Source organism: Calidris pugnax, unplaced genomic scaffold (genome assembly GCF_001431845.1).
Source record: "Calidris pugnax isolate Ruff unplaced genomic scaffold, ASM143184v1 scaffold81, whole genome shotgun sequence".
Classification (NCBI taxonomy): domain Eukaryota; kingdom Metazoa; phylum Chordata; class Aves; order Charadriiformes; family Scolopacidae; genus Calidris; species Calidris pugnax.
The window spans coordinates 13,134,483-13,150,272 of NW_015090880.1; the positions used below are offsets into that span (position 1 = coordinate 13,134,483).

A 15,790-nucleotide genomic window follows, 5' to 3' on the forward strand; every position below is an offset into this window, starting at 1 on the left:
AGTTATGAGAAACTGCCAGTTTGGAAGATGAAAGGAAAACTACTGCCTCTTCCTTCACTTGCCAAGAGATACAGAAGTTAACAGAACTAGATCTCCTGCCCACAAAGCCATGCACCATTTTTTCCAAAGATGCCAACCTACTAAAAGTTGACTAGCAAAGATGAAGAGCCTAAAGTTAGCTGCAAAATGGTCTCTGGAAGCCAAGCAGGAATGAGTCAGAATCTTGTTGCTGGAAGGAGTTCTCTGAATCAGAAAGGAAGCTGGCTCAGCTCCCACAAGGCAGAAAAGCAATATAGCAAGCAATAACTGAATCTGAAAACAACACACCGCCCAACAAGTGACCCGAATAGGGATTTTCTTTCTTCAGATAGAAAACATCATCTGAAAACTAGTTAAGAGCTCAGGTCAGGAAGGAGATGCATGCATCTTACAGAACATATGCAGCCCTGGCCCTAAGAATATATATGGGTTGTGATAGTGCTATAATGTCTGGGAGTTAGCTGGGAAACTGCCTGCTGGGAGAATGCCGGGACCGTATTCTTCGTTGGTCTATTAAACTCCTCCCCAAAAAGTATTCTAAAGAAAGTAATTGAAGATGTGATTATGATGATTTCATATAGCCATAAGACATGAGGGACAGACAGGTTCGGTAAATTTTTCCTATGTGAGATGATCTCGTAATGATGTCAGACTGCTAACAAAATGTTCTTTTTAAAAGAAAACCCTGACCACTCATTTGAACAGCAGTTACTTTTCTAAAATGCTATTAAGCACTGTATTAGGTCCCTACAGTTTACACTAGACTACACAAAGGGGTATCAGTGACGGACGAAAACATGAGTCCATTAGTACATTCTGCACTGACAGAGTGGCATATCCTGCTAAAGATGCAGAAACAAATTTTGAGAGGAGAATGAAGCTGCCGGCATTAAAGTTCAGGTGGGACCCGAAGCTAAACATTCACCTTATTAAAGAAATACCCTCGCTTCTGCCCACATGCTGTAATCTTCAAAACCAGTGCCCTCTTTCACCTGTGCAATTTGCTGGGTTCTGACTCAGCAAGATCCCCAACTAAGCATCCCCCAGAGAATGTCAATAATGGTGCTTTCAAAGAACAATACAAAGCCTTGAAGTCTGGTTTTATGGGGGGATGGGATCTTTTTTTTATTTTTTGTTTTAACATAAATATTATTATTTCAAGAAGTTCTAAGAGAATTGAAAAAATCCTTATAGAAAATAACTAAGATAACATGGTTTTAATTTTGGAGAAGAGCATATGAAATGTCTCGGGTGAGTTAACAAGACCCACGCCTACTTGAGGCTGCTCCATCGTGCTGTTAGTGGCATTTGCAGTCACACAAAGCTGAGAAGTTCTCTCCAAAGAAACAATAATCATCCCTGAAAAAGCAAGTGCTCCTGTCTTCCAAATGCCACTTTTTTGGGCCAAACTGTTATGATTGTGGTTGATGTGGTACATGTATGTCCCAGACAGGCAGGCAAGAGACACTTTGGGACTAAAAAGGAAAAGGATAGGAAGGTAGAACCAACCCCAGCAAGGTCCTCTCACAGTACACTGAGGACCACCTGATCTTGAGACTCCAAAAGCTGAACAGGATCCCATAGCCTAGAAACCTCTTTTATCAGAGTAACTTCATGAATTATCAAAATCACACCAAATAAGTAAAAATATAATAAAATAAGTCATCAAAGCCTGGTCTGATGGCAGAGATTATTTTTCTTTCCCTTTGTAAGGGAGGAAAGGATCTCAATCTCTCAGCCAACAACACCAAACACCACCAACTTCCTCTGTGCAGATGGTCACCATGATGGGAGGCATCCACAGCCATCCTGCCACAGTCCTTATTTTTTCAGAAGATGGAGATACAGAAGCTCTGATCTACAGAACAAACTATTCCTCTCCTTACATTTCCCCCACTGGTACTTGCCTTTGGTCTCTCCTATCATCTCTCCATAACTCCAGGAGGAGACTCTGACTCAACAGTAAGTAAAGACATTTTGCACAGCACACATAATCCAGAACCAGGAATACAATTACTGTTCAAAATAGCAACATTGCCCTTGAAATCAGTTGTTACTGAATTAATGACCAGATTGTTAGGAGTGTTACCTCAACTTTGCCTTAGGCTGCTAATTAGCAAACAAGTCATTAATTCACTGGTACGAAGTGGTTTCTCAGGCATTATTGCTTCTGACATCTTTAATTCACCATTCTTTTTGGACAGCTTCCCCAGACAACTTTAACCTCAGTCCTCTACAAATCAGTCCCATGGCACTACCATCAGCACACTACACAACACACACGTGGGAAGACAGAGGCAGAAAAACAGCGTGAATAAGCTGAGCTGGGTCATTAATTAATATTCATGATAACTTTCCCAATTCAAGACAAGGCGGGGACCAAGGCACAAGAAGTTCTACACTTTGGTGTGGACTTGTCACTACATACAAATACACAATAAAATACCAGGAAACCTGGAGAAGCCTTGCTTCCGCCACAGTACAGAGTGGAATATGTAATTCCCAACCTGAGGACAGAGATCTGTTTCTATTTTCACTGCCTGCTCTGTGATAAAGAGCTTTGAACTGAAATATTTCACATACCCTGATGCACAAAGTATTTCTGAGGTTTGTTTTAACAGCTGCACAAATATCCATGCTTTTGAAAACAATCTGGATTTGGCCTGCCAACAAACCCTGATCTAAGGGTTTTATAATGGCAACATTACTACAGAATACAAGTGCTTTCCATGTAAAAATCGATAGCAATAGAAACATCCCTAATAGACTACATGGAGTCTTTGGCACCTCTTCCTTTGCTATTCCAGCCTTTGCTATTCAGATCTTATTTTATAAATTCCCAAGTTCTACCAATGTACCTTTGAAGAAATGCTCTTGCAATTTTGAAAAGATATATTAATATTTTACACCACTTTTTCAGCACTAACAGAACTGCAATCTCAGTTCATTGGACTGATTTATTAGTTGTCCCTCAATGTGCATGAGAGGAAAGACGATACTGTGAACACTAGATTAGAACATCATTTTACTACCCGGGCAAAAGGAAAGTCTTATTTAGAATTGGGATTTTAGTAATCCCCAAAAACTGAACTTGAGAAAGAAGATTGGGCAGATTGGATAAAGTATACAATCTAATAAATTTTCAAGATTTAAAATTTGGTTCAAAAAAGAATAATCTGACCCAACTGGAACATTTACGCAAATCTGTTACACATTTAACTTCTATTATCACATACCACATTCCAAAAGTAGCAGGGAACATACCTTGCTTGGAAATCAACGTACTGGTACAAACAGTTGCTTAACAAGGGGCCTTCCAGAATTGTAAATAAAACGTTTATTAATGTTACATTAATGTAAATGACAGAAAATCTTTGTGAAGCGGAACTGAAAATGATTAGAAAGTTTTTCTTTTAGTAAAATTCATACCATGCAAAATGACACAAAGTCAAAAATGACCCATCTACTCTTTTATCCTCTTTTGAAATAAATTTGGGGAAACTCATGACTTATAGTCTCTTAATAGCAATATTCCAATTTCCTACTAAGAGCAACTTTACAAAAGTGAAAAACAGCAAAGCTTTGACTAATCTCTTTATTTAAAGATTACATGAAACAGAGTCAGAGCAGACAGAAGTAGGAACACCTAACACAAACCAAGCACTGAGGGGAGAACAGGACTGGGATGGAGCCAAACCATTTTTTTTGGTAAAGGTATCATCACTGCAGGGTACAAAAGCACTATATTGAGATAAGGCTGGGGATGAGCTCCCAGCAGTAATCAGTCTTTTATTCCTGAAAACTCTTAAATCCCAATTGCAGAGGCTCTTAATTTCAACACTGAATTAATCATTTATCTAATCTAATGATAGGAGAAATCCCAGAGCAATTTTGTTTGAAAACTATGATGTCTTTACCCTCTTCTCCTTGGGCTTCATGACTGTCCATATAATAACTATTTCAGATCTTGACTCCTGGGCACAGCCCTCTGTTGAAATACCCAAGGCCTCGTAGTCGATTTCATGATTAACATCAAGTATTACCACATAACTATCTTATAAACTTTCCAGATCTACACAAACAAGAACAATAAAAAAAAAAAGAAGAAAACAAAAAAAGGCAGCTCCTCTAGGTTCCAGTTCGTGCTGCCATTTTAACTGAGGGGCCATCAGCCTCATAAAATCTTGTGGTATTCAAAGAAACTTTCATTTCCATGAGTACTGAAAGCAAGCCATAAATTCCGGGTTCCCAGCAGACAGTCCGTCGCTGAACTTTCTCCCCCTACCCCTTCTGAGTCAGTGTGGTTCTCTACTCCACCTTCAGCCCAGGAGGATACTTAATACTTGCCAGTTTCTCTAACGTAATCACCTTAAATACTCATGTCCATTAAGTTTAAAGATCTTAGGACCATTAAATGGAACTCTTAGATACTAAGTCCCACATGGAGTAAATCTCTTTGGCAGTTTCTCCATTGGAAAGCTGCCTTGGATTCAAGGCTGATCTCTATCAGGATAAGATACCAACGTTCTTTATGCCCTCCTTGATAACAGCACAAAGCAGATGCAGCCCTCTCAGCGCAACACGCCAAGCAACACAGCCATCAGTAAGCAGCTTCAGAAACAGTTCTGCAAACTATAAGGAGATCTCAGAGGGAAACTCAGCTTCAGAACAATTTTATCTTTTAACAGCTTCCTAATCCCCTCACCCCACTCCTGCAGCTTTACCTTTTAGAGAGAGGCACACCCCCACCCATACCAATTCTTGCATCCAAATTTAACCACTACAAAAATAAAATAAAAACGTGATAAGACAACCTTCACAAAAGAAAATAAATCAAATTTTTTTTAAAAAAACAGCATTTTGAGGATAAATCTGGAGTGTCTGCACTAAGCCATAACCTCTTTACTGATGTTTTTTTCCTTCCCCTTAACAGATTCAGGGACTGTAATAACATTTAATCCTCAGAAGCTAATCTAAATGTAACACTCAAAAGAAGACAAAGACAACGCAACAGAAAAAAAATTTGGCCACTGCCTTTTGGGAGTGCTGCTTTATCCCCGGAGCGAGCGCATTAATAGAGCTTGGAATGAAATGCCATTTTATTCTCTGTAGCGGGGAGGGGATTAGCAAGTTGTCTTCTCTAAACCCAGTCTGAGTCATGGCTCTATGAACACTGAGAAAAGGATGTGGAACGAAGTGAAGGGCGGGGAGCACTGGCTTTTTATTTACACGCTGCTTCCTTTGTGGGTAGTTACTGATGTGCACAGTTTGCTAAACAGGGAAGGAAGGGGGAAAAAAAGTTCTAGGTCCCCAGACTTTAATTCTGCTGGTTAACAAAAGAGAAAAATAATAAAGCGCCAATTATAATAACATCACTGAGACAATATGTCCGTGGCAACTGTCCAATTCACCACGGCATGTAAGCAACAAGGGCAAGTTGCTTAAGGTGCTGAAAGCTGTGCTCAGTGGTTTCTTGTTGCTAGGATCTTCTTCCTGGGAGAAAGAGACAGGTTGGATGGAGCCCAGAACAAAGAAGAAGGAGACACTGTGGCAGCAGGAATGCAGAGACAGAAGCAAGCTGGGTTCAGGTGAAGAAATGAGGAACAAAGTCCACTGCACAAATCAGGCCATGCAGGCGTCAAGCCTATCATCCTACCTTGAAGTAGAAACCAAGAGCCAATGACTGTGTCGGTGATTTAATACGAAGCTCAGCATTAAGTACTTTACTTCTGTTTCTATACAAAGGGAGATAGGAAGGTTTCCCTGCCTACCTCATAGGCATGCTGTGAAGAGTCACTGGTGGAAAGCTTATACAATATTCCTAAATCCTGCAACACTTGATAATCACTAAGGAGAGGAAATAGTCCATGGAACACTTGATCACTTGTGCAGAGCTGTAGGTGTTGATAACGGAATTATAAAAGTCAATAAATGCCAAGAAAACACTGGGTTTTTTTTGTTTCAGATACTTCTTATCTTTGCTTCAACACGCACCCCGAAAAACAGGGCACTCACTGTGGAAACAGCCCCAGCTCCAATCCCTCGTCCTCCACCAGCTGTGCTGATACACAGTGGCTGAAGACAACAAATACACGATAGATTGGTCTCACAAGGCAAGGGCCAAGGGCCAGTCCAAGAGTCCACAGTGGAACAGGGATAACAGAAGCTCGGGAAGAGCCACTACGGGAAGGAGATGCCCTCTCCTCTGCAGATGGAGAAAATGCCACTCCTGGTTTCCCTTTGTTACAGGAGCTGTCATAGTCCAGCCCTGGAAACAGGCAGACCCGCGCTTCATTCCTACTTTGGCTATATTCCAGTTCATGTAATTCTGCTGGAGCGTCAGTTTATTCCTGTTAACCAAGTTACTAGATCTGCATAAATCAGTCTTACCTGACTTAGCACTTACTGTGCTTGTATGTCTAACATGAAAGTGCAGAACAGGACAAGCAAACTATTCTTTCCACTGAAGTCACAGGATCTTGCAATTTATTACCATAAACAGGCTGTAGCAAGACTTGAATGTCCGACACCTAGCAAGGGGACCTCACAACACCAAACTTCAAGTCCTACCAATTAAACATGAATGCCAATGCACGAAGGAGATTTCCCTGACCCTGGCCCCAGCCTCATCATGACCCACACATGAGGCCTGTGCACTCTTAAGAGTGTTTGTACAGCACGTTGTACACCGGACAACAATCCCAAGAGGGATCACTGCATACTGCTGTAAGAGACGCCTGCGCTGCAGGCTGATGGGGCAAAGCAATGATTCTTCCCACATGTACAATTATCAAAGGGCACTATCAATCCCAGCTCGTGCACTCCAACACACAGCTCGATGCCATGCTGGCTATTGATGGGTATTCCTACTGTAAGGAAATAGAAAGTGTGTTGTTCACCTTCTCCCCAACTTCCACTAGGGCCACATAGCTTGTCCCTTCTCAAGGCATCCCCCAGCCACGTTGTCTTGTCACACAAAATTCACTTTAGGACAGGTGTCTCTTTTGGCTGCAAGGAAGACAGCTTAAGGCATCTGTCCCTTCATGATGGCTCAAGTTCATGTGGCCTTCAAATAGAAGGGCATTGCACAATAACGCCAGAAGCCAGGGACCGGCAGATAATGAGGGCTCAAAGAAAAGGGGAAGGAACATAAACACATTTTCTCAATCTTGAAGGAAAGAAGTCATTAGCTTTTGTGTTGGTCTCAGTCAGTAACCTTTATGAGAAATAGTTGCGTTACCAGAGTTTCCTACAATACCAGTCTTCATCTCCACAAGAAAGAGAAGAGACCAAATGAAACCGAAACCTCAGAAAACAAACTTAAGACTGCTATAAAAAAAATAGGTTAGTTATGGTCTGCAATAGCAAGTAAAGAACATCACCCAAGGTCCCAATCTCTTCCTTTACAAAGTCACAAGGATAAATCATTGCTATATGTGTTCCCAACAACTGATAGCACATCTGCAGAAACAAATCCAAGAAAAGATTCAGCTGATCAAAGACTGTCAGAACTTTATGTCCTATGAATTTTTAAAATTTTATTTAAAAACAGAATTTAGGTTTCTACTACATAAAACTGCATGAACATGCACGCAATGTGTTAGCTTCCTTGTTTTGGCTTCTTTAGCAACTTCTTGCTTGACTGTCCAAACAAAAATGTGAAATTACAACAGGTTATGTGATGCTTTGGCAGCCAAACATGATTTTAAATAAAGACAGCACAATATACTGCACACCCCACTAACATATTCATGACTACTATATTATCTATTTATGCAATTAAGTATCATACAGTCTGGACTGGACCCAACTGGACTACATATGTTGCTACTCCAGTTTACTGCATGTTGGCCAACTGTTTACCCAACTGAGATACGAGTGCTGCTCTCGACAGTGTAATTGCTTTGGACTCATTAATATTAAAGAATTATAGAAAATATTTTTTCTTGGACAGCTGTTAGTGCATGTGGAACAATAATCTATATAACACTACCGGCAAATACAAATGGAATTTAGACACTAAACATGCTCACGGTAAAAAGACAATATTAAATTGTGCCAAGGCCAATAAAAAAGGTCAGAGAAATCACTGCACCCATTCTAAGGAAATATTCATGATAATTATAACTCTATTTTGATTGAAATTTACATGGCTGCGATTTAGGCTGTTTATCTTTCTCTTACATGTCTTCTTCCTCTTACGTGTCTTCTTCCTCATTCTCCCTGGCAGGATCTAACAACTTAATACCAAATTCTGTCAAGCTTGGCACAGAAAGAGAGGATGCAAGCTCACAGCTCCTCAGCCCCCTAAATACCTGACAGGAGGTAACTTCACCCTCTGTTTAGGGGAATATCCAGAGGCTACACACAGAACATTATGAAATGCAACTGGAATTGCTGAAAAGAACAAAAATGGTTCCTCACTTTATCCACTCCTCTGCTTTGGTGGCTGCCTCCTGGTACTGCTCAGATGTCAGCTTGTAGATCTCTGCGTTCTGAAACAAAGAAAAGAATGCTCAGCTCTAAAAATTAAAGGCGCCTCAGATCTTACCCCATCACAAAGTTATCTTCTATAATTAATAGCGATTTCCAACAACAAACAGCATATTCAGTTCAAAGAACACAAAAAAAAATGCTTAAAAGTTGATTTTATTTTCAGCAAAATGCATCAAGGCTACAACATGTCCTCCATTCCACGCTTCACCTTTGTGAAGGGATAGAGGGGGAAAAGGTCGCTAACAACCCACCGTCAGCTTTGATTATTCCATGTAACCACAAAAACAAGGTGTTTCCAGTACCAACTTATTCTGAGTTCGGTCGTGTTCTGTTCTCTTTTTTCATTAATTGCTGTGAAGGATCTTGTAAGTTACTGACGTGCAAGTATCAAAATTGGCTGCTAGCACTGGAAAATCCATTTTACATTTCAGTGCTTCTACTTATGTTACTTATTCTTTAAAAGAAAATTATGCAGCCTGTTTCCCTTTTAACAACATAGGGAGGCGTATCAGGTATCAGTTAAGGCACTGCCAAACAGAGTCTGGAGTGTCTTGCTGCAGGGCTTAAGAGGTTTGCATTAAATTCTCCCGAGCCTGCACAGAAAGAGTTTGAGTTCCCAACTGCTCAGGCGCTGAGCATGGAGACCGGATTCCTCCTCTCGGCTGCACTTCCAAACCTCCCAAGCACAAACAGCAGAAGGGAAGGGCTGTGCACCCCCAGGGACTCCACTGCGAGGTCCCGTGTCACTGAACTGCTGATACAGCTTGCATTAGGCAAAGCCTCTGGACTTTACCCTGAAATAGCTGCAATTGCCTCACTCAAAGCTCATCTGCAAGGTCATTAGTCTGAAAAGGCGCAGGCAGAAAATATGCAATAATCAATCAAAAAAGTGACAAAACGGTATTGAAAGCGAGGACAGCTATTCATTTAGGGCTGGGTCTAGTTGCTATCTCATCTCTCCCCAAATTTGGTCATTTTATGTAGAATACTATTCTTGCCCTTCTTCATTTATTTTCCCATAAATGCAGCTGTGGTCCTGCGCATGATGAGACGACACATATTGTTCAGTGGTTAGAAAAAGGAAAGGACAGATATAACTCAAGTTCTATTAGTGGTTCTGCCACTTGTGCAATCTTGGGCAAGTCACCATTTTCCATCTGCAAGTGAGGGATAACAGCTGTCTGTATCACTGAAGTTGTGTGAAGCTGAGCTAATTGGAAGGCTTATACAGGTTTTCAGAGCCCAGGCTTCAAGGTGCTATATTTAAGCGCTTTATCTCCGGTGCCTGAATTTATGTCACATACCAAAAAAACCCACAGAACAGACTTTGCTTTTCCAAACTTTGACCCAGGAGACAGACTTAAACTGAGAAATCATGGATGAGTAACCACTTCAAAATGCATTTTGCCAGCAAATTGTCATTAATGTTTTCATTTACTTACTTGTTACATAATGGTCAAACTTCTCTGCTATTAAACCCATTTTTCTCCTTCCTATAATGAAAAGTTCAGCTTTTAATGGAGCCTTTTTCTCTGTCCTGTAAACAGACCTCATGACTTTCAGCTCCCTGCTGTTACTTATTCACACATGAAACCACAAGACCTGTGCTTCATTAATTAAATTTGCCATTAAAAATTAAATAATGTGAATAAGTAGATGTAAGCGTTATCTCCATGGGCTTCATAAGTCTCACCGTTTCTCCAATTACTACCCAAGCAATTTTCATATTTCATACCGTCTGATTTCTCAAAGGGACTGGATTTGAGAGATCAAAATGAGAGAAAGTGGGAAAGAGAGAAAGCGAGGTAGTAAAATTAAACATTTTTCAGGCAATAGGAAGTAGCCCCGTCAGATACTATTAGCCTGCAGCACTCTGCAGTGAAACAGCAGCGGGAGAGGAAAACAGGAACAAATATGTTGTACGTGAGACGCAGCATGAGGTTGGCATTTAACCCACCTAAAGAAAGGAGAAATAGCCAACAGATTCATTTGCTGGTTGCTCCATCGATTAAAGTGGTTGTGGCACAACCTCGCCTAGTTTATTAGTGAGAGGATTCAACTGCCCAGTACAATGGTCAGCCCCATCTTCAACAACATCAACCACAAACATGGACAAAAATACCTGGGAAAGAAACCAGCAAGGACTAGCTCTGGATCCTAACGCTGATGAAAAGCAGGCAAGTGAGAACCTGAACAGAGGCAAGAATCTCAGTGAGGGAAAGGAGGAGAGACCTGGCCTCAAAAAAACCACAAAGCACATGGCATGATGTGAAGATCAAGGAGGAGCACGGAAGACCTTCAACCTGAAGATGAAAGCTGCTGAGTTTTCCAAATGAAAAGGAAACATCTTTGCATGTGGGCCTCTTGCCTTTGGATCAGATCTCTTTGCCTTTTTTTCCCTCCTCCCCCTCAAAAACCCTAAAAACCAATGAAGCACTATTTCCAACGCTATGAATCAGTACCTTTAAATGCTTCCCCAAGTAAGAAAAACAGAGTTTTACCATTTTAGCCTCAGTTCGTCCAACAAGCTGACTTGTTAAACAGGTTTTCCCTGTCTTCTAGGCCTTCTCCTACCCTGGGAAAGTCATGTTCACTTTTGTTCTAAACATGGACTAAATGAACAACAGATGGGTCTTTCAGCATGGGCACAGTCACGGCAGGTTCTCTGATTTGGGGCTTCTACTTACAGAGAATAATTTTCCAAGTATCCTCATCTGTATGACTTCAGATGCAAGATCTGCTTCATTTTCAGTTGTTTTACCCCATCACATCGCGGCAGGTGATAACGTTCCAATGGCCTACAAAAATCTAGGACTTTATAATAAGGTTGCAAATGAGGAACCAAGCCAGGAAGCACCTATGCCCTTCCTGTGACTTCAGCAGAGCCGCCCGCACAAGGGCGATTCACCAGGATCAAGGGGTGGTATTTGCACTTGAAACAAAGTCTGAGCTGCCCATAGTCCTTCAGCTTCATAAAACGATATTCAGTCGCACAGTAAAAGAGAGAACATTCGACGCAAAATTACAAGACATCAACGCTGCTTTTAATTTACTCTCACAATATTTGATGCTTGAGATAAAATGGCAGCTCACAAAGAAAAAGTTGAACATGAGACCTCAACTATTATTAAATAAAGCTCCTGGCAGTCTTAGTTGCAGAAATAAGTTTAAAAACATGACCAAAGGACACCATAAGGGCTCAAATAACAAGAGACACAGAAAGAATGAATGAACCACCTAAAATGTTTCACTTCTCTCAATAAAGTTGAGCCTTAGGGGAGCCAACTTCAGAACATCAGAGCTTTGTCATATGGGGAGAGCGCTCTCCAGAGAGGACAAACAAACTAAACAAAGAAATGTTAGTTTGAAAGATTTTCCCCTGCTATTAAATGATGGTTCGTAGCAAATAATAAAAACACCAAGGAGTTATAAAAATACATAACTAGAGCCTAAAGACCAACAGAACCACTTTCCTTTACCCTGCTGTTTTTCTGCAACAAATTTGCTGCTATATCCCTGCTCCCCAGTCCTTCCAAAACACCCTTGGACTAAAAATTCCTCTTCCGAAGGAAATCAATTTTAAAACTTGGAGCTAAATTCAGAGTAATTTTAATTCAGCATTCCTCCTCGGCTGCAAACATGCACAGAAACCCCAACACTCACTACTACACCTCGCTACACTGCCCAGGCCCTTTCCACAACATATAGCAAAGAAAGCAAGCAAACAATAGAGCAGAAGACTCCGTTCTTGGGGTTATTTCAGGAGGGAAAGTAATTGAAGCATAAAGAGAAAACTCTGCCAGCTCATTCTCACATTGACTTAGAACCACATTCCTTACAACTTCAGTGAAACATGCACTACTTGTGGTAACATGTAAAACGGAAAAATCAAGCAACACAAGCACGGGGAACTAGAAAGTAATCAAATTTTAGGCAAAATCCTTTGTGAACATCGAGCAGCAGTGAAAGCTTGACACCGGGACACAAGATTGCTCCACCAGGTTCAATCTGGGTCAATAGATCAGAAGGTATTTGGATTTAAAAAAAACCAAACCAAAACAACAACAAACCCAACCACGATCACCACAGCTATCTTAGATACTTTGACACCTCAGAGTATAGGAGCTTGTCAGTGGTCACAGCACTTAAAAGATACAAAGAGGATTAACAGCTGTTGAAGCGCTGCCAGCCCAGATGAAGGGTAGTGATAGCTCTGAGGAAACGGAGCCGGCTGGCGGAGGCCCTGACAAACGCTGCCGACGACAGCCAGGGGGATTAGACGGCACAACCTGCCCCGTGCCTGATGGACGTGCTGCTTCCATCCTTCTCCCAACCTCCCTGCTCGCTGGCTCCCAGAAAACCTCCCCACCACAAGCCCCACTGCAGCCAAAAGGGGCATGAGAGGCAGTGCTTTGGGGCAGGAGGAACACCACGGTGAGGAAATGCCGCAAATTCGGGAGATGAAGGGGAAAGGAAAGTGGTTACTTCTCACAAATCAAATGTCAACCGGGAGATGTTCAAAATTCCTCCTTCCAGCTGCTTCTGAAGCCAGAAATCAGACCTGCCACCACCCCGATAGAGCATCACAAGTGTCGCCTGCCCCCGGGGACGGGGAACAGGCACATGCCCTGGACACAGCCGTGCCAGGAAGGGCTGGAAGCCACAGAAGAAGGTGGGTGAGTGCGGGCTGGGGGAACCACCTTCACTCAGAGCACTGCCTATGTGAAGCAAGGGAACACTCGGGCTCCGACACCGCACCGGGCGGCAGGGTCACACGCACCATAAATCAGGCTGCTCATCCTCATTGCTCCGAAGCCTCATGCAAATGGGCTCTTTACAGACTTGAAAAATGACCCCATCTTACCTGCACCCCTCCCGCGGGTACAGAGGCAGATGAGCTGAACCCATCTGTTCACTGGACGACCATTTGGTTCTGTTAAAGTCAACCTACACAATCAATCACTGCTATCAGCTTTGGTCCAAAACAGGGAGTTTGGGAATTTCGGGACACACTGCAAGAAGCAATCTCTTCACCTCCTCAGCTCGCTCCTCTTGAGTGCCTGCTCAGCCTGTTTGTTGGTAACAGCCAGCATTTAGCTAAAAGAGATCACTCACATTTTCTCCTTCCTATCAAGCGCAAGTGCACATACACACAGAAGCCAGTTAACAAGGGAGAGAAATATGCATATAAAGCACATCATGAGAGCATAGAAGCCAAGGGTTAATTTGCTTTCATGCGAATTCAAATGTTTTTTTCTCAAAAGGTAATAGAGGAAAGAAACAAGCAACTACAAACAGCTTGCTGATACAGAAAAAAAGATTTTTTTTCAGCCAAAGCCAACTTCTAAACACAGTTCTTGTTGTTTGCTGTTCATGTGTGGGTTCATCCACTCCTCCCGCTGAGACCAATAATGAAATGAGAGCATTGAATTTGTGTCATTCTATTCTTTCCTTGGGCAATAAGCTGTGAGATCATAAATTTTGGATTAAGATTCAGAGAAGACAGAAAAAGAGAAACGTCCACAGTAACAACACAGGAAAGTTAAACTAGACATGGGCAGAAGTATACTCCTGCTTGAACAGTTCTTCTTCTCATGACTGCAATATTATCCTGAGTTGAAAGCAAAATATTAATTCTGTAGCATATCTAGACAGCTTCTCAAAGATAAAATCCCACAAAATACCAATCTCCACAAAACTTGAGGGAGGCAGAGCTGGGGGGAAGGACCACAGCTGGATTCATCCTGCGGATAACCAGCTAGGCACAAAAAGGTTAAGCTACAGCCCCTAAAGCACACTGTGAATCAAAGCCAGGCACCCCAGGACTTCCCAGAACCAGGTCCCACACCGAGATACTCCATCTGGGTGAAAAGGGTTTTACAGGCCCAGACTGGGATCTCACGCCAGACTCAGGCTGTCTTTATGAAGGTACCCTGGGAAGAGTTCAATTAAAACAAGTACCCCACAGAAAGATGGTATTAGGAACTTCTCCGAAGAGCTGCAAGTGCCTCACTGGAAACACACAGAAAAGCCTCGTGTTACCTTCAAGTCAGAAAGACAGCCAACAACAAAGAAATTATTACTACAGAGGTGATTAAAAGGGGAAGAAAAACCCAGAAAGAACTAAACACTGCGTTTATATGAGGCTGCTTTAAAGCACACTGTTCTGAAAGGCTGCAAATAAAGCATTAGTAATTCTTTAAACACAAACTCTGGAAAGTAAAAGCACCTTCAGAGAGAAAGGCCATAAAATGCCAGCAGGCTTTCTGACAAGGACAGCAACAGCAACGTGAAAGGCCCAGATTAACACTAAAACTGTTGTAGGAGAGTATCGCTCCGCTCTCCTCCTGGCTGGAAGTTTAATATAGGAGCAAGGAGTCTTAGGTGAGGAATTCACAGTAAATGCCCGAATCAATTACACCTGACAAGTGCAGGTAAACAGGCTTCCCAGGCATTGATTAAACATCAAGGCTTTTCAGCATCTGCTTCGGAGAAGTCCTACACCCGGCTGACCCGCACAGATAACTCAGTGTCCATGACATTAAGGGCACGGCAATGCCTGCTACATCCCTGCACCAGGCAGCTGCACAACTGGTCCCATAGCGATACCCGGCTCCATCACACAACCAGGATGACCTCCCAGATCTCAGGACACTGCCTCTCATACGTGGGCATTGTCCAAGCAAGAGTGACAGCCGGGCAATGAATCAGTGCTAAAGGAAAGGGGGAAGAGGGAAAGAAGGGAATTGCCAGAAAATCAAGAGTGCCAAGGTATGCAGCTCAGAGTTTCACTAGGAGGCTGACCAGCACTTCACAGGGAAAAAAGGAAAAAGAAAAAAAAAAATCCCAAAGAGAAAATTGGCAGTCATCAAGTACTTGTCATACATTTTAAAAGATACTAAGTACATTCCCCTGTCAGGCCCATCACAGGAGCTTATTTCGGGAAGGGAGGAACATTATAGCTCAGGTTTGATGCCATCATGCCAAAGCTGGTATTTGACAGAGCCTCCAACAGAACTCCCACCACCTCGGACGGGCACGCTGCAGCTCAAACTGCAGCTTTCTCTGCTGAGAATATCCCTAAGCCCCATTTATAAACTGCAGCAGCACGCCCAGTTAACAGTTCCTGTCCCAATTTTAAAAATCTAAATTATATTCATGCCCTTATCCTTTTCCACAACAGGTAGCTAAGGAATGCAATCCACTGGATTCCCAGAGGAAGTCAGAATAGGAGGGACCCAAGGCTGTGCAAGAG

At 42.3% G+C, this 15,790-nt stretch overlaps 1 protein-coding gene across 3 annotated transcripts in view; it reads right to left on the reverse strand.

Moving 5' to 3' along the window:
* CHCHD6 (coiled-coil-helix-coiled-coil-helix domain containing 6) overlaps positions 1 to 15,790 on the reverse strand; it is a 114,434-nt gene that overhangs the window by 45,568 nt on the left and 53,076 nt on the right. For all 3 annotated transcript variants that reach the window (XM_014946611.1, XM_014946609.1, XM_014946608.1), the window contains one exon: positions 8,464 to 8,534. In XM_014946611.1, coding sequence (XP_014802097.1) covers positions 8,464 to 8,534 — 71 coding nt within the window. The remainder of the gene's footprint in view (positions 1 to 8,463; positions 8,535 to 15,790) is intronic.